The sequence below is a fragment of the Neodiprion virginianus genome, chromosome 2 (assembly GCF_021901495.1).
Source record: "Neodiprion virginianus isolate iyNeoVirg1 chromosome 2, iyNeoVirg1.1, whole genome shotgun sequence".
Classification (NCBI taxonomy): domain Eukaryota; kingdom Metazoa; phylum Arthropoda; class Insecta; order Hymenoptera; family Diprionidae; genus Neodiprion; species Neodiprion virginianus.
Window position 1 is genome coordinate 30,895,358 of NC_060878.1, and position 26,008 is coordinate 30,921,365.

General features: G+C 42.0%; 1 protein-coding gene across 1 annotated transcript in view; it reads left to right on the forward strand.

Annotated features, from left to right (window-relative positions):
* LOC124298687 (laminin subunit alpha-1-like) overlaps nt 1–26,008 on the forward strand; it is a 155,252-nt gene that overhangs the window by 91,456 nt on the left and 37,788 nt on the right. Inside the window, exons 6-17 of the mRNA XM_046751042.1 lie at nt 6,248–6,555; nt 14,638–14,880; nt 17,189–17,419; nt 20,079–20,315; nt 21,288–21,449; nt 21,931–22,227; nt 22,453–22,710; nt 22,836–23,086; nt 23,190–23,436; nt 24,620–24,846; nt 25,179–25,366; nt 25,502–25,783. Coding sequence (XP_046606998.1) covers nt 6,248–6,555; nt 14,638–14,880; nt 17,189–17,419; nt 20,079–20,315; nt 21,288–21,449; nt 21,931–22,227; nt 22,453–22,710; nt 22,836–23,086; nt 23,190–23,436; nt 24,620–24,846; nt 25,179–25,366; nt 25,502–25,783 — 2,931 coding nt within the window. The remainder of the gene's footprint in view (nt 1–6,247; nt 6,556–14,637; nt 14,881–17,188; nt 17,420–20,078; nt 20,316–21,287; nt 21,450–21,930; nt 22,228–22,452; nt 22,711–22,835; nt 23,087–23,189; nt 23,437–24,619; nt 24,847–25,178; nt 25,367–25,501; nt 25,784–26,008) is intronic.

Genomic DNA, 26,008 nt, shown 5'->3' on the forward strand with positions numbered 1-26,008 from the left:
AGATATATATTATGGATATAACGAATGAAATGAAATATATAATGATTTGTCTACGATTTTCTCAGCCCTTCTTTATCTCATCGTCGCCATCACTTTTCAGTCCGCCCGCCCTTTTCATCACATATCGTCCCTTTAGACAACCCTCCGAATTCCGGTTAACTGGTATGTATATAATATCCATTAGCTGTTTTTAAGCACCGTTAAAACGCAAATAATAATCACTTTGTAATCTTCCGCACTTACATACTATATGCATATTATACCTCTGTATAAACCTACCAGTCCAAGCAGCATCGGCAGTCATCAGTAATAGTTCAGCGGTAGTCCGGAGTGAAAGATATATTGTGGAACTAACAACCTTCCCCGAAGTGAACCGGAAAAGGAACACTTAAGATTAGATTAGACCGAAGTAGAAAGACAGAAAATGAGATTGGAAAACGAAAAATACAAAGCAAAACCGAAGTTTATGTGGATACATACATAGGTATACGTTTTCAATAGACACGCGGTTAGCTGCAGCCTGTATATGTACTCGTATATACCTATAATAGAAGAAAGGAATAAAAGAAAGCGAATGGATAAGAAACTGAAGATAAACGAGAGATAGAAGAAATGAGAAAAAAGGGACGACCCAAACCTGTCGGGGGAGTTAAATATGTTTCCAATTTTGCCTTCCTCGGAAGTAGGCAATAGGTATGTATAGATGGGTATGCATATACCTACCTAAAACAACCTCCGCGTCAGAAAGGGAGCCTAATCCAATTTTTGACGTGACGACTGACACAAATGATACCTGCTGCTATATTGCGATTTTAGAAATGGACAAAGAACGCCGCGAGAGGTCTTTTGGAAAAGATCAAAGTTGTAAAAGAAAATGTCGAAGAGGCATTTAGGTATGTTTAATTTGTAAGGATTAGATGGCAATTTTATGACTGGTGCGTACAACGTTGTGTTCTTGTGGATAACGTTAATCCTTATGCTGCACACCTCCTGTGTTGGCCCAACACAAAAAATCATCACGTAGAAACGGAGATATAGATTCAAATAGCTTGAAAAAATTCTACGTTCCGTTTTAACTATTATGTTTCAAGTCAAATCAGTTGTCTTTCTCAGAAGGAAATTTTGAATACGAAAAAAAAAACAAAAAATTCACCAGGCAACAAAAACCCGAAAATGGATCATTCTATTAAAAAAATCACAACTCACTGAATTTTCAATATCTTTAGCTGAAAAATCGACCGATCAACTCTCAAGACATGGATATTTAAGAGAAAAAATATAAAGATATTGCGCTATGAAAAGCAATATTTATTCGTGTGAGTGGACTTGAGTTTTCGATAAAAGAATGAGTCAACGATCTTTACGATATTTCAGTATTTATCATGGATCAAATCAGATTATTTTTAATGTTTTTCATATGAAATTTACGGCGAAGATACCTCGGCGGCATTTTGACCCCGGTTTACAGCGTAAGGGTTGAAACACGTTGTACCTCCCGAAGTGGGTACGATGTGAAGGCATGTGAGATTTGGCACCCGAGCCTGTACTTATTGTTAGTTAGCCAAGTCCGGGTAAGAGGATCACATTCTCTCCCTTTCTCGCCGACGCGTTGTGATGGCAGCAGGCCTGTAATCAGATGACCGCCGGTAATCACGCGGGGAGTTTCTCTGCATTCTCTTCATCCTTCTCTTTATCCTCTCCTCTCATCCTTGGCTCGGTGCGCCTTCCGACTCCTCGCAGGTTCACCTGCGATCAGGCATGTTTAACTTCACTAGTACCTCTTGAAGCGTGTAATCGCGCCGTGGTGAACGGATGGCGCTGGAGAAAAGTGGTCGAGAGAGAAAGAGAGAGGGTTGGATAGCGATAAGTACTCGTAGCGAAGCGGCATAGCACTGCAGATTACTACATACATGTATACGCGGAGCACAATTATTCTCGGTCTCATATTTTTACCTTTGTTATTACTTCAATTTTTATATCAAGCTTTCATGTTTTTTTCATCGTATTTTCATCGTTATATTCGCAGTATTATTACACCTGTCCATTATGCCGTATCTATTGATTATAATTGGACAATCGTGTGAAATGATACATGCTATGCAGGAACGGACGAAGATAGTGGAGAAAACTCTCGGATAATCATCGGTATGTGAATTTTTCAAACGAACATAATTATGTCATTCGTTCCAATGGTACTAAATCTGTTTTTCTTTTATTCCGGGGGTGAAGGATATATATTTATGTATTGTACAAACGAATAACGTATACGATTCAACGAAGAACTTGTTCGCGTACCCGAGAAAAGAGAAACGCGGCGGTATCGTCGTGTTGCGGGAAGCTTTGCCGACATCGAGAGAAAGAGAGGGGGAGAGATGAATAAGGGAAAAAGAAATAATGAAGTAAAAAAAAAAAAAAAGAGGGAAAAAAGGTGTACGATTGAACGAGAAAGGGGGACACAGGGGAGGGGGAGATTTAACCGGAGCTTGCAATGCAGAACGAGGAACAAACGCGAGCAACGGGAAACCCGTCGATACCGGATCGCTCGTTCACTCGTAATTATTATATGCGAGTTTACACCCTGCGGCGAGAAGGCGGAGGGTCGGGATAAGGGACTTTTTTACCTTCCATTGCATGCGTCGTCGTAAATACTTGACGCGAGAGGAGAGAGAATTCCCGGTTTTATAATCGATCCGACGAAAATAGCGAGTGCAGGGAGGCGGGAGGTGATAATGAGCCTGACAAGTTGCGGGATCGATTGAAAAAAAAAAAAAAACGGAAAAAAAAGGACGGGTAACAGAAGTAAGGAGAATGAGTAAAAATCGAGTAACATGAGAAAACCAGCTGCTGCGTACGGGTATATTGCGGGGTACGCTATAAAGATGTTAATCCTGCATGTACTTGTAGTATACGAAGTAATTTTCAATCTTTATCTTCGTGTTTACAACGCGTTTGTATGACTTTTTATTGTTCTACTAACAAAACTAATTGCCTGGAGTTATACCTATACGATACATTACGTAGGGTGTATATATATACATGTGTATATATATTATATAGGTATATACGAGGTATATTGTGGGAATGTTATACCTGGGTTTAATTATACACAGGGATTTCTTTGATGTATTATAGAATATCCGTAAATTCAATCTCTCGTTTACAAGTGTACTGGAATCGTTCATTTCGTTGTTGTAATAGATTTTTCGAGCTCACATTTATTGAAAAACAATGTACAATAAAAATTTTGCCCAAGATAAGTGCGTAGCGTATAATTTGTAATAATACAGCGGTGAAAAAAATTTGACGAAGAATAGCAGAGGAATGAAGAAAGTTGAAATGGAATTACGTTGATTAAGTACTTTCGTATGGTGAAAAATTAACACGCGACGGTGTGCAACGACTACTTACGACCGTCGTGACTACGTCGAATGCCGGGCGTGATTCACGCTGGGGGGCCGGTTGGGCTTCTTTCGCGTCGCGACGCCCGGCTGCACGGCTAACTTTGCCGAGTTTTTGCTATATTTAGGACCACGGGGTGGGAAACTTGTACAGGCGGATCCTTAGGCGCGATATTCGCGACTTTGCGAATCCTCGTTACAATATTGTTGAAAATTTTCTCTAATATTTTTCAATCTTGTTCGTGGTTTTTGAGATGGAGAACTATGTAGGAAGATCGGTGCAGCGTTATGATCGATAAAACATTCGCTTAGTGCGATGGAATTTTTTGTTGTTTATAATTTTTTTTCTTTTTTTCTTTTCTTTCTTATTTAAACTTATCTGACACCGAGATGGAAAAGTTGGATCTTTCGGTGTGTATAGGATGTAGAAGAGAATAACACGTGACTTTGAGGAACGAAAGCAAACGTGCGGGTTTTGAAAGAAATGTCAAGACATCGCTATCAGGCTAGAAGTTTAAAGAATTGACTTGATTGACTGACGGATTGTATATTTTGTGAGAAAATGTAATTTCAAGTAAACGTCGTTTTGGTTGAAGAGGAAAACGTAACGCGCGAGCGACAGCGATAAAAAAAAAAAAAAAAACAAAGAATTGAGGCTGGCTTGAGAGACGTGACGAGGAAATGAATGCAGGAAGGAAGAAACATCGCTCTCTGTGGTGGCTTCGAAAAATTTGTTTGTATAGGTTTTGTATTTAAAAAATTTGATCGCCCTTCTATTCTTTCCTATTTTTCTTTTACCGAAAACAACATATATATATATATACATATATATGGGGGTGACGAAAATTTTATAGGCTGTTAAAAAAGCTGACACATAATTCAAGTCGACCTATCGCAACATAAACGAAGCGAGAAGGAGGAGGAGGATGAAGCCTGCATATTTCTTTTCGTTTAACTTCTCACACCAACTTTGGCTTGCCATGCATTCGAATGAATGAAAGTTAGGCAACATTATTCAAATAAGGAATACACAGAGAATTTTAATTGCTTATTAGGCCCTTAAAGCCCGTTCCATTACTTAGTTTTAAACCGAGTTCAACATACAGCTCGATTCTCGATATACGTATGTTTCATTTTCTCTTTTATCCTTTTCACTTTTCCCCTATACTTACGCCCGAAAGAAATTCCTGCGATACGTTTTCGAGACAAACTGATTTATTATACAAAACATCGCTGTTCTTTTGTTTCACCATCATTCAATTTACATGCATAATATTACACTTATTAAAAAATAATGGCAACCGTACAGATCCGATCGATCAAGCAGCTATATATGGAAATCCTAGAACAAACAAATACGTAAGCCTCTGTGTCAAATCTGTTCTCTTTGTCTCTTTACACGAAAATGTGCCTCCCTCTCTATGGTTTTTCCTTTCGTTTGTCACGGCATACGCTCGCCATGACGATTACCGTTCAAAGGTCTTTTTTGCCCGGCGAACAAAGTCCGAAGAAACTCAGGATCGCACGGCTTCTTCGATCTTTTCCCATTAAAACTCAAAAATTTTCGACACACAATCTAGTTGTTCGTTCCTATAGTTCAGCGAATGTCGTAGAACGAACGAGGAGTGAATCATATCCGGACACTTCTTTATTCGGTCAGGATTAATCGCCCACTTGACGATTCGAACGGTCGCCACGTCACGTTAATTCCAGTTCGAAATCCCATATTTCAAGAGCTTGTACTTTCCACTTTAAAGTGTCCATGGAATTACGTTTCAAGTCGAGGGGTTTTGTACAATCACTTGAAAAGATTGCCCGCTCAAAGACTTGGAAGATTCTTATGCAAAGTGTACGTCGACTTGAACTTGGAAGGATTTGAAATTGGAATTAGGTATTGGAGTAAAACGGCTATATATATATATATATATGTATATACACACATTTTTTCTCTCTCTTATACGAACGAGGATCTTATTTATAACCGAGGTACAAAGAGAGGGAGCTCGGTGCTTTGCGGTTGTAACGGTAGAAGGATAATAATATGCTCTCTTTTCTATATTTAGAGTAAATCCGGATTGTTGGCGCGTGCCTAATTTGCTAAACTTTGAACCGAACCGCCCCCGCATCAGTTGTTTCCGGTTCGCTTTAACTCGTCGACGTTTCCGAACCGGCATTACTAACCAGCCAGCTTCAGCGACCCCGAGTCTATCCTTGGACCGACGTGACTGATGCCTGCTGAAATAACACCCGTTCACTAACAATAAACCCATAGAACTGCAGCCATCCAGCCACCACCACGTTGCGAGACGGCGACTTTGGACTTCTGACTTTATATACCGTCGACTTCTTCTTCTTCTTCTTCTTCTTCTTCTTCTTCTTCTTCTTCGCCATGTGTATTTCACTGAACGTCTATTTTGCCAACTAGCACGTGCCGTGTGCCATGTGCCATGTGTCATCCGTGCAGCCAGCTACCTGGATTATTGTTACATAGCTACAGAGATTTACAGCTTCAAATTTCCCGCTCACTACACATAATTATCGCGGGTCAAGGTTTTACACGCGTGTATAATATACATAAACACTTGGAAAACCTGGAAAGGTCATGAAATTTTACTTCCAAAATTTTGTGGCCACCCTGATTGTAATATTGTAATCGATATCGATAAATCGACGTTGCACTTTTATATTGATATTTCAAACAGCCGATCTCTCCCGCAAAAATTGACACACGTAACTCGTGTCCGTCAGAATTGAACTTTATTTAAATCGGTCTGTTTGGCATAAAAATTAAAAACTACAATTACAACAATTATTTATAATGTTTGTTTTTTTCTGCTGCTGTATTACAGGGGAAACGCGGCGGCACGGAATAGGGAGAAGTTTGAAGAACGGGGGTTTGTTTCCCTCGGTATTCAACGTGGCCGCGAAAGCTGAAATACACGCCAACGCGACTTGCGGCGAAGAGGGTCCCGAGACGTTCTGCAAACCCTCCGAACCGACGAGATGCGCTGTCTGCGATCCGAACAGTCCTGATCCCGGCAAAAGGCACGACGCTTCTCACGCCCTCGATTCAAACCGATCTCGGTGGTGGCAGAGCCCGACTCTCGCTGCCGGTGATCGATTCGAGTACGTCACTATCACCTTGGACCTGAAACAGGTGAGTGCCGAATAAAGAATCCGGAAGAGCAATGTCGTGTAATCTCAGCAAAATGGTACGAAACATTGATCAATTCAACGTTTATCATTTCGACAAATTTTTACAATCACGCCACGTAAAAGAATTCAAATTCGATTCTTGTATGGTAAATTTTTTTTTATTCTGGGGAAGGGGGGGGGAGGTTTGTATTTCGAGATTGTAAAATCTCGAATAGTTGGGGAAAATTTGGAATATGGCTTATTAGGTGTGCGAATTGAAAAAAGAAGATACAGAATTGAGATTGAATTTGAGAAAATGAGTGGAACGAAGGGACTTGGTGGCACGGCAGGTTCTTGCGTCGAAAATATTACCCAAATATATCGAATACTCGATCAAACCTGTCCGTCGTGACAACAATGCGGCTGGCACCACATTCTCCGACACGTAACGAGAGAGGCTTAGAAGATGAGAGGAAAGGCGACAGCATCGGGACATCAGGGGTGAGTTTTCCACGCACCATAAGCCGCGATCTCTAGCTCGAATTGTCGTCCTCGTCGGCCGAAATCTTTTCTCGAAGTGAAAGGACCCCCGTTTTAATACCGCTTGACAGCTACGCTGTAGGGAGTGAATCCTCAGCCCATTGTACGTATACCAACAGATTAAGAAGTCAAGAATACTCATCTCCTTCTTATTCTTTTTTCTTAACCCGGCTTCAGACGGAGAAAGAAAAAGAGAAATGTATTTCCGAGACGGACCAGAGAAGGAGAAATTCTCAACGCTGGTTATACCGCGGTCATTATATGTTAACTTTGAGAAGAAGACGTGATCATGACGTTGCGATACTTCGACTAATTACTTCTGAAACGGGCTAATTTTTGAAACTTTCACTTTCCACTCGTTTGTAATTCGGTTCCGATATTTTAGGGAAGAATATTGCTTTTTGCGTGAACCAATTCCGTCGGTAATTAGTACCTGTTAAAGAAATGGTAAGAAACGTGACGACTTGTGGTTACTGACGGAATATCTGAAACAATTGGTCCAGACATAAGCGTTTCCGCGTGGTGGATATCGTACATATGGACCTACCAAGGATCAGTTGAAAGTCTATTTTCTACGACTGTGTAATTTACTATTAGTTTATTTTCTGTCATCTCGTACGCGTGCAGAGCATCTCTGCGATTTTGTCGCTATTGACATACACGTGTAATATATTACATGTATACCATGGAATGGATATAATCTGAAACCGTTAGACCGTGATGGATTATTTTGAAAAGAGACACAGGATATCCTGAGCTTGAACAAGAAAGCTGCAGACGTCGTCATTGCAGCATGTAACTTTCGTAGTGCGAGAGTGAAGAAGGAGGGAAGAAGGAGAGGGTCGGATATACCCTAAAGGAAATAGAAGAGGACGGAGGAAAAAGAAAACAAATGAGAAGTGAAAACAGGAAGAAGAGAAAGAGAAAGAGACGGAGGTTTGGCTTCGTAAGGGAATGGAAAACAAGAAATACAAGAAAATATGTGCGTGCAGACATAATACACACGGGTGTGTACCTGGGCATGCATATACATTATTACGTCAAGGTAGACTTCTGGAACCCTCCAACTCCCGCAAACCCTTCAGGAACAACTCCTTCTCGAGTACCCCGCGGCGAGGAGAGAGAGAGAAAGAGAGAGTAACCCGAACAGCAGCCGCAGCCTCCACTAATTGCGTCTCCTAAAACCAGCCTGAAGTAAGAATATCGTGGTCATTAACGTATTTCATTACCTTCATTAGGATTATTTTCATTTTATCTAATCGAATAATACAACGTGGTGATCGCGGTAAAGATCATTATGTTGTACTTTAAATTACTGTTACATTGAACAAGTATTCACTCAAAGCATTGCGTCGTCTAAGTTATGTTACTGTTGCATTTGTGTCATGTGTATTTTTTTTTTCTCTCTTTATTGACAAAAATAATTTATGTACGTAAATTGATGGGAACTTTATCTATTGCGAACGAAGATCTCGCAATTTTGCTTGTATCAGGTACACGTAGCGCGGTGCAACTACTGTACTCTCTTGTTCAAGTTTTACCATTTATGGAGATTAGAACGCACTCAGCAATTCCGTCGTTGCTGCAACAGGCGGTTCGTGTTATTTAAGTCTTGACCCTATTACTCGTTACATGCACGTATAACGTAACTATCCATCTTATACTCCGAATCAATCTTTGTATCTGTTGGATTCCAGTTAGTGACGAAGGGGAAAAGTCTAGAAACTAATCATTCGACATTCGTTTTGTGTAATTTGTGTTCCAGTAAAATTGCAATTTTCTCTTCGGCAGCTGAAACGCGTTTGAACATCTTCTTTCCATCCTCTCTCTTTTTTTCTCTCATCCGGTTCTCGCTCCGTATTCATTCTCTTCTTAATATTCATCTTCTTCTTCGTGTGTTGCACAGGCGTGTTTCTCACCGGTCTGAATAATTGCACTGTCAGATAGCTCAGGCAACCGGGGGTTGCTGACTCTCGTATACGGCGTCATACCCAGGTCCTTCCATCCATAAGCGTCACCCCGGCGTCTCCTGCGGCGAGACAATGGCGGAGGCGGGGGCGGGGGCGGAAAAAAGCCCACCACAAAGCACCCCACGCTCATCCTCATCGATATCGTCCGCGTGCATGTGTCGCTGTGCATTTTACTACACTGCGGGGATAGGTGAAGTATAAAGTGGCACACGAGTTGTCGTCATCGTCGTCGTTGTCGTCGTCTTATTCTTTTCTTCGAGGAATCAACGGACCAATGAACACGACCGGGTGTCGTTTCAACCTTACGAGAAGAAGACGAAGACGGTGAAGAAGAAGAGGCTACGTAACCGTAACCGCGGAGGATGGAAGAAGGTCTGATCCCGCAGAGTCGCCTCTGCAGTTAAAGACTCTTCGTTCTCTGCTACGAACATTCGCTCGCCCGCTCGTTAAGGCTTATAACGTCCTTTTCATTGCCTGAGAGAACGCGAGACCGAGAGAGAAGTAAAAGAGAGATAGAGAGAGAGAGAGAGGCCTTCAACCCGGTTTTGGGTGGTCCGTCGAGGTGTTTTCTCATCTGTGGTTTGGGCACCTTAACACTTCCTTGTTTTATTGTTTTACTCCATTTTATTTGTCAATTTTACCTTTCTCTTATTTTTTATTTTATTTTTTTTCTTCGCATTACTATTCTCCTTTCTTCGCGTTAAACGGGTTTACCGATTTCTAGATAGAATGGCTCGACAGCTGGTCAGATTTTTATTCTTTTCTTGTTCCCGCTTTATTTTCTTGGTAAATAGTTCCGGCAAGTATTTTTATTCTCGTTTGTTAGATGGGTGGTCAGCGTTCATTCGAATTACAATTCGAAAGATCGTGCAAAAATCAGCTACCTTAAAGCCATCGACAATCAATTCGCCAGAGAAACTATAAAAAGCTGTACGAGAAATAGTGAAACCAGAATAACGACGTACGTTTCTCCTTCGTCTTGGATGTGAATTATCTCAAACCACCTACGGCCCCTAATCTGCTTTCCGCAGCTAGATTCTCAACCCTACTTGTAACGAAGAAGACTAACACGATCCTCCCGCCTTCCTGACTAATGTCATACAACAGCGGCAAAGTATAACACATAGTCGGAGCTTACATGTTCGTCCATACGTGTATCGTATGTATTCGAGTTGCGTCTACGTGAAAGCTAAACGCAATAAAATCTCCACATATCTGTCGTACGAAATCGGTGTAGATCGCATACCTACGCCGCGTACGCGTAGGCACGTTGACTACCAGCAGCGAGATTCGTACATGTCTCACATGAGCTTCCAGTTGCTGCTTATTCCGCCGCTGTAGCCGTTAGCCGCGACTAGCGTACAACCGATGACGAGTCTATAAATACGAGAGATGTACCGCTCGCCACATCCAGAGCTTCGGAAGACTCATCCTCCCTTCATTCAAGCCTTCTCTCTGAGAAGAGAGAATTAGGACTTTGTCGTGCGGAATACTTTCATAGTGAAAATTTTGAAAAAAATGATTGATAGACAAATAAACCGCGATTCAACTTTGGTTTTTCACCCAGTTTTCCAAGTCACATGATTATTTTCTTCTTTTTTGTTTTTCGTTATTCTGATCGAATCACGTTGAATTAACAAGCCAATTTTCTGTTAAACAAATTGTCAACTGTGTGTATCACGTATATTGAAAACATGCCATTACGTATGGCTGTGGTCGCGTTTATAGCGGTACTAATATCAATCCGTGTTGCTCCACTGTCAAGCCTGAGAGTGTCGTTGAGTAATGAAGAGATCTATCGGTCGTAAAGTATCCTTCTTCTCTTCCATTCGTTTAGTTTTTTACACTTTTGTCTGAACGTTTTTTCCTATACATATCTCGCCGTGTTTTTCCACCTTTGTTTTTACTCCTCCAATCTCTTCCTCTGTCTACTTCTCTCTAGCTCAATTCTTTCTCTCTTTTTCTCCGTTTAGTATATGGGAGTTAAAGGTTACATATACACGCGGATATACTTACACCGTACACGTGCGCAAGGTGTAAGGTGCGTATAGACGCACGCTTAACGTCTATACACCTACTAAATATAAATACAGAAAAAAAAGAAGAAAAAAAATAACAAAAAATGAGTAAGAAATTGGGGGAGACGAAAGCGAAACGAGAGAACGACGTCGCGACGCGTCGCCTCTGGGAGACACGGCAGAATCACCACCACCAGTCCTCCTGGTGTCGTCGGCGCCAGCTGGCGCCGTTTCAAGTCAGCCAGACGGCGCGGCGATGCGATACTCCGATCTTCATTCTCATGCCCTCCTCTTCTTCCCACAGGGTGACGACCGTTGGTCACTACTTTCACCGGGAAATCAATTTTTAACGGCGCATGTACCAAAAGGCGAGACGAGAAACGGACCGTTCGCACGGAAATGGAAGAGGAACATCCTTCATGGCACAATGAATGCGTACCGGGAGGTTGAAAAATGTGTACACCTGTCGCAGAAAATTTAACAATCATTTTTATCAACTACAGGAACAAAACATCGAAGTGATTCTTTGATATGGAGAAAATTAAAGAATGGATAAACGGAGGCGGAGAAAGATGAAGATGAAAAAGCTGTGCTTGATGCGGTCCGGAGGTAGCTCAGGGAGTTGAGTGGACCGACCGATGTGTATATACATACATATATACAAACGAATGTGTACACAAGAGGAGGAGGACTTCTGTACGACGACGCAGACTTTTTCTTCACTTTTATCTTGTTTCCCTTCATACGTGCGGTCGGACATCTTCGCGTCAGAGGAGAAGATGGGTGTGCCAGATATAATAATAGTTATAATCTGGATGGTCGAGTCGCCCGGACTTCTGATTCGACTTGTAATAATCGACTGTGAAATTTAACCGAAGCGTGCCGAGATAATCCGATTATTATTTTATCCCCGCCGATGTCAAACCCCAAGGATTAAATTACACACGCGGTTGTTGAGAGTCCCTTGCGCGGACAGGATCGAGAATATCAAAGTAAAGTTAAAAATCGGTATCGTTGACAAGCGTTACGCGTGTAAGAGTATCGCATTTTTTTCTTCCTTTACTCGCTTGTCTCCTTCTTGGATTTAAAACGTCTCTGTTTTCCCTCCTTTCTCCATTGTCGTTCGACCAACAGCGGCGTGCTCCACTTTGCCCTCGTGTATCAGGAGGAGCCGGAGTTTCTCACGAGTCAAATTCCTGTTAAGGAAATACCTGTGCACGAGCTCGAAGAGCACCAAGGAAGGCCGCTATAAGGGTGGCTACTAATAAATTACCATTGGGTATCCTCTCTATCTTTGCTACCGTAAAAGGCAACGCGCTGAATCTCCGGCTCAGCAAACCTCAGAAGCACTCCTTGCGATTCCCGTCGCCGTCTCTCCTGTCCTCTCGTAAGCGATTTCTCCTTTTTGCATCGCGTTATTTATACATATTTAAGATTCTCTACCCATTCACGAATTCTCTAATTGATTGGCTAATCGTGAACGGTATTATTTTCGCCACCGTGATCGGTAAAAAATCGTGAACGCGGACGTTGGTCGAATCCTTTTAGGGGCTGTACCTTGTAATCCAAGTTGTGCTAGACGCAAGATCGCATCGTGTGAAAAAGTAATTCGTTACGCTATTGCTCGTTGTAGTTAGGTAACGTCCTCCTCTCATCGGCTTTCGATTAAAATCTAATGCGTCTGGTCTGCACTCGTTTATACAGTCGGTCATTGGCCGGTACCGTAAAAAATTGGAGGAAAATTTTAGCAGTTACCGGGAATTCCGTTCGAATGAAACATACGTTTCGACGGAACAACAACCTGTCAGTCACGCGGACGAACGTGAGCTGGTCTTTTTGAATCATTAGACCCAGGAGCTGCTGTTGCTTCTGCTGCTGCTATGGTCCTCTTCCTCCAACGGCGTCGCGGGTTTCTCAGAGAGATGAACAGAACGCACGGCCGTATTTAGAATGGAATGATGATTGCCCCCACGATCCGAGGGAACTCGCCAAAGTAACCGCGCGGCGCGGTGCCGGTTTCTTCTCTTCACAAGGGAAGAAGAGAAGGAGGTGGAGGGAGGACGACGACGACTACGGAGGACGTTGAGGGAACGTTTTTTCACCGCTAAATAACTCGAAAGGAAATATAACCTCCTGGGACTGCCAAACAAAGCGGACTCTCACTCCATGCTGCCCGGGTCATCGGCAAATCCGCACCGGTTTTTCAACCGCTTCCGTGTGGGTACAAAAACTACAACGATTCCCGAAAGCACCATTTTTCGCAACAGGCCTTTCGAGAGTCTAGTATTCTCTAGTATTCTCAAATTCAGATTAACCAGCAACTTTATCAGTTTCAGCTTTCGAAACCTCTATCAGTACAATAAGTTCCGGATGACAGTGGTACCAATAATTACTACGAATCTCACAACGAAGGATACTCGAAACTCGATGGTCGACAGTCATGTACGAACCAATCTTCACCCTCCGCCGATGGATGAAGAAGTGACAGGATATTCCTTTGTTGTTAACTGAACTGATGGGTTTTGCATCCGGATCCCGAAAGCTCGAAATATCCGTGGCTAAGTAAGACCAGAGCTGGTCTTCCTTGACGGGATAAGGAATCGTGTGAAGTATTAACGTTAGCGGTGAAAGGAGCTTCTAGATATTGTATGTATAGTGCAGCGGTAGCTGAGCCGTACCGCGGGGGCTGAAAATGCGCTTCCTAGCACAAATATTTACGTAGGACGCACGTGCTGGACTGGCTTAGGTCGCGCTACACCCACCGAGACGGTGTTTTCGTGGCTTGTTTTATTCCTGGAGTGTCTCATCGGCTTTCCTTCTCCTCCTCCTCTTCCTCCTCTTCCTCTTCCTCTCCCTCGGTCTCGGGGATGCCGGGGTTTATCACCTCCTCGCCACCATTAAACGTTGTCGGAGGTTAGTCGCCGACTTTCGTCACGGAGTTCCTCGATACCTACAACCTATGTACTTGGGACATTCAGCCATTGGATCCTCTCACCACTAGCTTCGTTGTCTTCTTCACTTCGATCTCGAGTCTTCGACGCGCAGCCCTCGAGACTTCGGATTCGTGAGACGACGTGTCTCCACATGTTTCAGCCCCTCTCCTTCTCTCTTTCTATTCCCTTCGCTCTCCTCTCCCATGTAAGGACATGTCCAACTCTCCGCCAAACTGCATCTCGATTAGAAACCGCCTCCAATTATTTGTCGATTGTTCCTTTTCGGGGATTAGATGTACCTGCCGTGTTCAACCTTCGATCCGAACCTCCTGCGTGTCTCTGAATCTTTATTTCTCTACGGTTTTTGGCAGTCCGTAGTACCGTCCGTGACATGAGATATGCGCTGTCTTGTACCTGCAGATCATTGCCGTTATTGCGATATTATGACGGGATTGTGTGTGGGGGGGGGTATTTCCAAAAGACGCCATGCATCTTGTCTCCGCGTCTCATTACTCCGGAAAAAAAAAACGACTGGACTTCACGACGGTCTTCAATTTCTTCTGCCCCCGCATTTGTTCTTCGTTCCTTGACTCCCAGTCTAATATTTCACCGTCGTTTCATTTCTCTCTCTCTCTGTTTACAGGTGTACCAGATAGCGTACGTGATCGTGAAGGCTGGTTATTCGCCGCTTCCGGCGGCCTGGATCCTGGAGCGATCTTTGGACGGGAGTAATTTCTTTCCCTGGCAGTACTACGCCCCCACAGACGAGGAATGCTGGACCCGATACTCGGTGCCTCCGGTTACAGGGAAACCGACCTACGTCAGCGATACCGAAGTCGTCTGCACCAGCTCGTACTATCGGCCAACGCCCATGGAGAACGGCGCGGTATTCTTAAACTTATTATCGCCATCACCATTATCATCATCGTCATCGTCGTCGTCATTTTCTCCTTTGTCTTTTACACATTCTTAGTCTTCTGCGCATTCGTCGTCAAACTCGCGTCTCCGTTTTAGGTACGTCGAATTATAATTGAGACGATTCTGTGCGTTGATATCCGATTAGCAGCGCTTTCGGCGTCTTGCCTTACTCGGTCTCCGGTACCTACCTCTATACAGGTACACGTTTTCGACATGGGTGGACCCAATTGCCTTTGTGCGAGTCCCCGCAGTGCCGTTATACTACCTGCCTGACTGCCCGCGCAATTATTTAAATTGCCTGTAACATAAATCTTGGATCATTTTTTTCAATCGGATGTTATTAAGCCCTCGTTTAACCCGGCGTATAACGAGGCTTCTATACTCAAGTGGTATGTGAAGTTAATAATCGCATTTAATTAAGTACTTCGATCGTTTGTGTGTCATTTATTCTTTTTTTAATATTCTTAAATCGACGTCAACGACTTTTCCTTTCCTTTAGATTTCTTTTATTACTTTTACACTGCGAAAAAAAATAAATAAACGTGCGGGGGGTAAATAAACTGGAATCTCCGATTGATGGAGAGGCCTAAATATCGAATTTTCAAAGGCGTATAAATTTAAGGCGTAGAGTTAATAAAATGCAGAAAGTCCAAGTAAAGAAAATTCAACAAGTAGAGAGTCAAAATACAGAATGGTTAAAATATTAAATCCGTACACGATCCTATATCATCTTTCACTATTCATTTCACTATTCCTTGTATAGTATTTGAAAAACTTGCGAGGTTTGATTAAATTTGTTTTTTTTTTTTTTAATGAAAACTGATAATATATCACGCCGTGTCGGAAGCGTGAGAAGCATAAGAAGTATATACGCACTTGCAATATCTCAAAGAAAACTGTCCAGATTGCTACAGATACCGTAGAAGGATATAGCCATAACCGACTGCAAAGTAGTTGCAGTGTACTCGGTATAAAGAAGTACAAGGAACTTCTTTCTCCCATTCTTACCGTAGTCGTTTATTTATACACAAGAGGAGATATATATTTTCAATATGTCTTCCATTCTTTTTCTCTCTTGTTAATATGGAATCTCGTCGAATCCGCGTCTCTTATTTTTAATCGCATGAAGAAACAAATTGACGATGAAGGAAAGGCGCGCGCACCGCACGCGCTTAATCTTGTTTGCGGCGCTGCATATGGCACGGGCCATAATAATACTACAAGTTAAATACCAACCAACGAGGGTTTTAATTACGGCAGTGATGCTGCTGCTGCACGAACTCTGGGAAAAGGAACAATTATCGTGTCGTCGTCCCACCGTAGCTTGCCTGCCTTCCCTTCGCATCGCATCGCATCGCATTGCATTGCATTGCGCGCCATTGCCGTGAGATAGAGAACGAGAATATAAGAGAGCGCATCTCGCACGTACGTGTGTACGATGTACGTATGCATGCACGTATACGTGTAGGTGTACGTGCGGCAGGCGGTGGAGCAGCGGATCCTCTTGCGCATGGGGCGCGCGACGAGTAAACGATCCAAAAAACGAGCGACACTCGCTTCCGTAAATGGCCCTTCTTGCCGTTGGCCATTCCCATTGGCTGCACTCTCCCTAGTCAGGTATATGCCCTGAACTTGAAGCCAGTTAAGATACTCGCTAAGATTTTGTACCCGTGTACAAAAAAATTAACTCTCAACACCGCGGGACGAACTTACGCGTACATACGTGTATATGCGGTGCGGTTTATGCATATATGTATACGTATATATACCTATGTACAGGTATACGCATCCGTCAACTTATATGGGTATCAACGCTCATCGATGTTCGCGAGCGATTATTACGCATGTATACTTCGCGTGTTGGCTCAAGATTGATACGGACAAGCCTTTTCTAATTTGCGAAATTGATAGAACTGGCCGAGGTGATTCTTTTTCATTTGCAAAGATATCTACAATTGAATCCTGTTATATAAGAAATTTTCAAAATTCCTCGTTTAAAATCGTCAGTGTTAATCGCGAATAATGTTCCAAAGTTGCTTTCACGTCTTGTGCATTTTTGTCGAATTATTGAAACACGTCAAATTCAATTTTTTACACTTTTAAAATTTGCGCAATTATGATTCAGAAAATTTTTGAACGTTGCGTATCAAGTCAGACTGCTCAGGCTTGACTCTACGAGAAAAGAATATCAAGGATCCAAATTTTTCATCTACTCTCCCTGCAGCGTATTCATATATGATTTCATCAATCCTGTGTGTTTTCTTGCAAATTCTCAGATTCACACGTATCTCATAAACGGTCGGCCTGGCGCTCTGAACCACAGTTCAGAGCTCGAAGAGTTCACGCAAGCTCGGTTCGTCCGGCTAAGATTTCAGGGATTGAGGCCAATGGGCGAAACAATCGTCGATAAACGGAGGGGCTTTTATTCTATCAAGGAGATCAACATCGGTGGACACTGTCTTTGTTCTGGTCACGCTTCTCAATGTCGCTACAGCGTACATCATAGGGTGAGTTGGAAATGATTTATAACATTTGTATCGATGATTTGAAATTTTATTTTACCATCAAGCATGAAATGCATAGAAAGTAATAAAATTTACCATGTTGTTTACCGTACCGCTAAATTTGGTATAAGTTATAACCAGATTCGAATGTTATGTACGCTCACAAAAATTGAGTACAAACTTAAAAGTCTGAATTTCTTTTCCTGAGATTTCGAGAAACCACCGTCATAAATTTTGGTGGATGCGAGATGTATTCGCCGTTTCTGCTCAAGTAAAACGTATAATAAAGCAATTAGTTAGCATCGCATTTTTCGATGACACCGTTCCGCCCCTTATATGCGGGTACGCAGACCGAATAAGACACTAAAGTGGTCCCAACCGAATCGGTCTAATTCCTACCAGTTCTTTGGCCGATTCCTCTGCAGTACGTTTCGCTTCGTGTCGGCTTGCGATTCGCAGCTGCGCCGCTTTGCGAAAACCAAACGAATCGCGTTCTTTGATAATACTCACGAAGAAAATAAATAGCGATGGAATTTTTATTTCGATGGAAAAATCTTAATGCAAGGACTTGATACTCGATTAAATGAGCAATTCTTTGATCCTTGTTTATGATCAATGGTAAAAGTTTGTGTTTCGGATTGGATTGAAAGAAACTCCAATTGCCTCAATGGAGAACAGCCCAAAGTTTACATGTAAATTTAAAAACAATTCGACAATATCGGTTATGGTATAAATATGTAATTCTAGTGCCAATTTACAGTTCAATTTACGGTATAAAAATCTTGACTTTATTACAGCTGCGTGAATTGACAATTTCAGATTTAAGAAAATGTGTAAATTTTTCATTCCTATTTCATTTCTTGAAAAAATTTATTCCCTCTATTGAATAGAATTTCAAAAAAAAGAAGTGATTTATGGTGAAAAACATCAAACAGTTAAAAAAAGTGACAACAATTTGATCGAATCGATGAGTCCTGATTCTATTTTCTCCATTCGTCAGAGTTTGTCACCTTAAATTAAATTGTCACTCATTCGTTGTGATTGAGCCATAATATCGAGATGTTTGAGATGCTCGTTGACACTCCTCTGTGCCGAGGTGAGATCGAAATGCGCCCTATGCTCTTAGGAGGATATATTATTCGATTCAAAAGAGGGCCGAAAAGAAGAGTCGATGATCTCCAAACCCATTGTACGGCCAAAAAATCGTTCAATTACCGGTCGCGTCGCCAAAAGTCGATTATAATCCGGAGCGTATCTTCGTGGATCATCGCCTTTTGCGCCCGAAGCTCAAGAGCCGATCTTCGGTCTAAAAAGCGCTTAGAAACGATCGCTGATGCCGCTGCGCGGAATTCGATTCAACGTGAATATTTATGCACGCCTCTGCATAATTTTATTTTCCGATACACATATCGTGCGAAATCTTCGTCATATATTACGTTCGATGTACGTATAAGGTATAACGACGCGCATTATATGAAAATCTCGAGGAGAATAATCATCTCCGCTGTAGAATCGAACCACGGTGATCGGTATTAACCCTCTAACCGCAAACTTCAGACCGCAGACGAGACGTTGTATAAACGACTGAATTACGTTGGGGAATTCGAGACTTCGTCCCCTCTATTATTTTTATTCAACTGTTTTTTTTTTCTTATCTGGTCTTCACGATAAGATTTTTCGAAGCATGCTCCAAGTGCATCGCAAGCAATTGTTGGTTGGACTATTTCTACACAAATTATCCGATCCTCGTAAACAACGAATTTGGTTAAAAACTTTGAGTACAAATCGATGAATGAAGAATCATGTATACAAGCATTTATTTGATTGAAATTCCAAAACCGTTAGTAGAACGAGAAAATCTTGATTTCCTTCGAACATATTTTTTTAAGACGAAGATTTGTGGTTACTGTAAAATTTACCGGCAACATAACCCTTGTCTGTCGTGCTGAGTGGCCATTTGTGGCATCGAGTGCAATACCGAAACTGCGCCCATTGGTAGCAGCCAAATATCCGTAACCACAATGCAAGCTGCGATATTCGGCATAAGACGATGGTGGAAATAAAAATTATTCTTAGAACGTTCCGATTTATTATGAGAGGATGTAAATTTTTCTTGTACTGTTCTTGGCGGTTTGCTTATAGAGTTTAACGTTTCTTCGACCACAAAAGCCACACGCAGATGCCGGGGACCTTCCAATCCAGGCTTGCTTTAATGGCTGCAGTTTTAGGATACGTCATTCTAAACTGTACAACAGCGTCAGAGAAATTTAAACAAATCCTATACGTTGAAACGAACTTTGAAGAACGTGGTTCACGCTATAACGCAATCAGAATTCTATAATATCAACTTTATAACTGAACGGTTACTTCACGGTACATGCATATAGTCCGGAAACTAAACGAAACGAAAATATTTGATACTTTAGAAGGTTCCATATACGAAATTTCAAAAACTGAAAAATCAACTGCTGAAAATATAAAACATACGACACTTGGAGAAGTTTTGCTTCGGGTGAGGTGGAACTGTAATTATGTAGCGTGAATTTACAGCTCGAGCACCAGCATCTTGTATATAATAGTTTACCTCGTCGAATTCTGAAAGACTGGCTTTCAGAGTATCTACAAACGAAAATTTGACCGTGAACTTGTGATCGGTTTTCAGCGCCAGGAATGCGAATGTGAACGTCACACGTGCGGCGAACGATGCAACAAATGCTGCCCGATTTATAACCAAGTACCTTGGAGGCCGGGTACAAGTGGAAGAGGGTTTCACTGTGAGAAATGCAATTGCCACGGTCACGCGACGGCCTGTATGTACGATCCAGAAGTAGCTAATCAAAGGTCCTCTCTCGATATCCGTGACAAGTACCGGGGCGGAGGCGTATGCCTAAACTGCACGGTAATTATCCCTTCTTCAACTACGTAGCACCGATGTCTGCCGGTAGTTTTTAACTGTCAAATTGAGAAATCGTTGCAAGCAGGGGAAGCCGGGGCAATACGAACCTCTGGCGGAGCTATGGTTGCGTTTTGATTACTGACAAATCGGACTCCAAAATTATGAAAAGAGAAAAGTCGTGGGGAAAATTTTCGATATGCGTTACATAAATAAATCGGCGAAAATTTGAATAACGGAAACTAAAAATGATGAACGATTCGAGAAAAGGTTTTACGACTAGAATTAATGTCCGATATAATTAAACTGTGGTGTTTTTCAGCTGGTTCTAATGTTTTTGGGTTTATTTTGCTCACCATTCAGATCCTCAGATGTAGTTTGAGAAGTTTTTCTCACAGTTTGTGGGCATCCGCTCAGCGAGCAAACTGACAATGAGCTCAAAAACTGAAGAATAGTACGAAACGCACCAAAGTTTTATTATTTGAAACGTTTCAGTTATAAAACTTTTCCCCAAATCGTCGACTTTTTAGCTTGTGCTATTTAATTAGCTCCTGATTATTCCTGTCTCACAGTAGAGACGCTGTTTTATTCGCGTTTCCTATATAAACGGTGCAAATAACATTGTCTTGTAAATTTTTGAAGCAATTTTTTCCCTATTTCTCAACTGCGCTTCCATCCGTAAAATCATCTTATAGCGCACACCCCGTAAATTTCCGCTTTCGGTGCTGCGTACAGTAAAAGTTACAAACGCAGAACCTCGAAATAATGAAGATTGCTCTGCAATTAGAAGTACGGCGATGGATTAATATTTTGGCAACCGTACACTCACCGCAAAGAGATGACTCAACGCCGTGGCAATACGCCTGTTTAATTATAATGCAATAACAACAGAGAGGACATCGCGTTGCCCCGAGTTCCCCTAGTTACACGAAACACTTTCTTTTCCCTCTTTCTCTCTCTCTCTATCACTCTCATCAGGAACACACGACAGGAATAAACTGCGAGAAGTGTCAAGTCGGCTACTACAGACCCAACGGAGTCCTCCCCAACGCCTCTGAGCCCTGCCTTCCATGCACTTGCGACCTCCGCGGAAGCACAGGATTCTGCACACCCGACGACTCCTTCACGCGCATCGGCAAGGTACCTTCACCTAGAGAAATTTTTAGTTCCGGTTACCGCTCAGTCCTTAACTATTTTTATTTTTTACCACAATCGAAAAATATAATTCTAGGTAGAAAATGAAAATTAGTTTTGTTGCCGTTACCAGAAAGTCTAGTATCCGTTATTATTCTTTCCATTATAATCATTGTTACTATATTTTCTTGTAACTGTTGGGAAAATTTTAATGCTTGTGCAACAATAAATTGACGTTAAAGCCTTGTTGAACTAAAAAAGTAGAGTAAACTGAACAAATTGATTTTGCGTTGCAATAACCAAAAAAGGATCGACGATAGCGCAAAATGGTTACTCGTGCCTCGTTTTCCGTAATTCCAACAATGATCAAACAGTTTTTTTAACGATACCTGTTTTACTGAATTCTTCTAGCTACTGTAACAAATAAAGTTTCTCTGGATGTTATAATTTTATTACTGACCGAAAACTCTTATGGTCTGCTTATCAGGTAGCAGGTGCCTGCGAGTGCAAGCCTGGATACTCGGGGTACAAGTGTGACCAGTGTGCCGCTGGGTACCGTCAATTTCCGGACTGCATGCCTTGCCCTTGCGACTCACGCGGCGTTCTTCCATCCCACGATTGCGAGGGCGATTGCCTATGCAAGGCGAACGTCGCTAGGGAATTTTGCAGTTTTTGCAAACCCGGGTACTTCGCTCTGACGCGTGAAAACGAGGACGGTTGTCTTCCATGCGTTTGCTCCGGCCTCACTCGAGAATGCTCTGACGCAAGATTGACATTCGGCATGGTGAATTATATATATATGTATATAGATATATGTATATTATACATGTATTTTTTTGTTTCGTCATTTGATGTTGAACTTCAGCCCTCATGATCTTCATCGGGGAATGAATATCATACTCGTGAATATCGGAATCGAAGCCTGATCAATTTCGCGGTGGAGATCATAATCTTTTTTTGTATTTTACCATGTGCGAATCAGTTCTGACTATCACCTTGACAATTATAGCTGTCAACACGCGAGGGTTGGCTGGTCAGCGACATGAACGCATCGCGTGTTGTTTTCCCGGAAATAGAGCCGGAAAGCGGTTCTCTGGTCTTTGATCCCTCGAGTCTAGATTACACTCCTTACTGGTTGGCGCCGAAGGTGTATGGAGGTAATAGACTCACGTCTTACGGCAGCAATATCACCTTCACTGTTACCTGGATCGTGATGCGCGGTGATAGCAGCGGCAAACCGACTATCGAGCCGGATGTTATCCTGATCGTAAGTATGGGAGAAAAAATTTTCATCCTTCTTGTCTTTCATGCTATAAGAAGAAAGAACGAACGATACGTCTATCACGTGTTCCTTTTCCAATAATTTCTTCCTATCCCGCAATTGGACATCAGGGTGGTAACGGAATGCAAATTGCTTACGGAGAAGAGCGGTACTCGGGTCAGGATGCGATGATATCGGTGCCTCTTGGCGAACGGGGTTGGTACCACGTCAAGGAAGAAGTTCGCAACAACATACCCCACAGATTAAGGAAGACCGAATATCGCGGTGATCCGGTGACAAGGTCTCAGATGCTTCGAGTATTGGCGGACCTTGAGCGAGTTATGATAAGGGCGCGATATCACACGGAGCAAATCGAGGGACGGTGGGTATTGTTCTACATCCTGGCCTCCCTAACACCCCCGAATCTTCTCCGTTTCTCATCATACGCACATGCCTTTGTTCTTGGACGAATTCGCCCACTGCAGACTTTCCGAGGTGATACTCACAACTGCGGAACTCAGCGATTCTTCGGCTGATAACGAGGGCAGCACTCTTGTCGAAATGTGCAATTGTCCTGCAGGGTATGCAGGATTATCCTGCGAAAGGTGCGCTTGGGGCTACGTAAGCGAACCTGCCAACGCTTCCGATCATCGGGATCGATCTGAAAAGTGCGTCAAGTGCGATTGCAACGGTCACGCCGCCACCTGCGATCTTCGCATGGGTGAATGTGGGGTGAGTGATTCGTTATTGTTGTTGTTTCTTTGCTCATTTATTCATCTATATATTTATTGCCCGTTCACTTTTGTTTTTTTAAATATTTTCGTTTCGAAAGGTTGACGAAAGTCATGAAAAAACGTTTTCAACAATTGAGGCATATATTTTTTTCTGCATTTTCTTTTTTTCTTGCATATTTTCTAATTCCTTTTCAAGTTTTATTTCGTTAACGAACGAAGCAAATAGCAGGTAGTTGATTTCTTGGTAGTGTAATACCAACAAAATTGTCGGTAGCGATTTCTTAGTGAATTAGAGAATTTTAAAACTGGCAAAGTTCATGATTTGATCTATACTTTTATTCGTTCGATTATTTATTATTGTTCATAATTTCATTGTTATCCCAATTTTGCGTTTTTTTTTTTTCACTTTCAAGAAGTCTCATTAAATTACTCATGTTCTAAAAGTTACCCGACAAAATGAGTTGCACCAAGTGAAACAGAAAGAAACGGAAAAGGAATAAACCTGATTTACCCGTTCCGGCAGACGAACCGTTTTGAATTCGAACCTCGAGTTACCTTCCAAGTTTCACATGAAATATCATTGAATTTATTTTTACTACATAACTATAACAACACCATCATGGTTTTTGCAAAAGTAAAAAGTAGATTCGGTGATTTTTTCGTGTATTGTTTAAGGCAAACCCTTTTCACTTGTTGCAAATCACAACGTCAGTCGGTAACTTCCCAGCTGACTTTCCAAGAGTCTACCTTACCGAAGGCCGGTCAATTCACGCAAGACGGCAATTGATCGCTGAGAATAATATAGATCGCGTTTTCCACGTCCTCCTACCGTTGCTAACTTGAAATTGTAATAGACAGTTGAAATGGACTTTTAATTTTTGACAATAATAAAAATTTTTCATATCAGTACGTTTGATAATTATTCCTACCGATCTAATTTCACTCTGAGACATAAAAACATAAAAACAACAAATAAGAATTACCAGTTTTTAAATTCAAAATCATATAGAAACTGTATCAGATAGCAAAAAAAATTGTAAATACTCAATGAGATCTGCTAATTTCATCACGAGCTAAACATCTGTATTCAACATTACTATTTGTCGAAAGGAATTTAAATATGTTTTATCGATCGTTATCGTGAGGGTTTGAAAATTCTGATTCATACGATCGTTCCTCAGGTCTGTGAACACAATACAGTGGGTCCAAAGTGTGACCGTTGTGCAGCAGGATACTACGGTGATCCTAGCCAAGGAACGTCTGACGATTGCAAGAAGTGCTCGTGCCCTCTTGGCGTCGAGTCAAATAACTTTAGCCCCAGTTGCCAACTTGAAGACCCGGACAATCCGAACGGCGGATACGTTTGCACTCAGTGCCCAAAGGGATACACCGGCGATCACTGCGAAAGGTAAATAAAATAAAAATCAATCGCGATGCACCATTGAATGAAACTGATTTATTATTTGATCTGAAGTTTGAAGGAAATTATTCTTTGATCGTTATATTATAATGTGAAATAATAGAAAAAAATGTGCCATTTTTATTTTCTATGTGCTGATTCGTAGTTTTTTTCCATTGGTTCGTCGTATTTCTGGTAAATATATCGTATATATGGAAATTAAATTTATTTTCAACACCGTTTTACCACCAAAGAAAAAGTTTGACATTTAAATAAGGATGGAAAGGAGTAAATTAAATCAGATTTGTCACTCTCCACGTTGTTTAATTGTTCCAATACAGCTGCGACGTCGGATACTTTGGATCGCCAACAATCCCAGGAAAAATCTGCGAGCCATGTTCCTGCAACGGAGGCGTGTGCGATCAAGAGACAGGAAGGTGTCTGGAATGCCGCGGAAATACGGAAGGGTGGAAATGCGACAGATGCAAAAAAATGCACTACGGAGATCCGTTGGAGCCGAATTGCAAGGGTGAGAATTTACTTACAATTGATTTAAAAAATTAAAATTAACTCGATAACAATTAACTTGATGTCAAATCTTTATGTCAGTTTCTTTATCCACATTTTCGAAAATGCAATATCTTATCCCCTTCTTGTTTTCAAGCCTGCGACTGTGATCCCTTGGGAAGTTTGTCCCTTCACTGCGACTCCAACGACGGGCAGTGTCTCTGCAAGCCTTTGTTCATCGGGAGAACTTGCTCGAGGTGCATCGAGGGCTTTGGAAACGTTACCGCTGGCTGCGTCGAGTGCAATTGCGGAGAGGGAGCGGCCAGAATCGAATGCGATGCTGTTACCGGTCAGTGTCAATGTCTCCAAGGTGTTGCCGGCCAACTCTGCGACCGCTGCGATTTCGATCATTACGGACTCAACGCGGAGGGCTGTCTGGGTAAGTGAATACACGCAACGGATTTACAATTGTTCGGAAAGGGGGCCTCATTCTCTCTAGATTTTTGCGGTATACCGTTTTTCAGCTTCTCCTTACGATAGACATCGACCAATCGGAAACAGGTCAGGTCGGGGGATAGGTTGAACGATTAATCGAAAAACTATTAGGTCAAAAGACGGATTAATCGATGAATCGAAAAAGTTATTGATTGAGAGAGTGGATTGA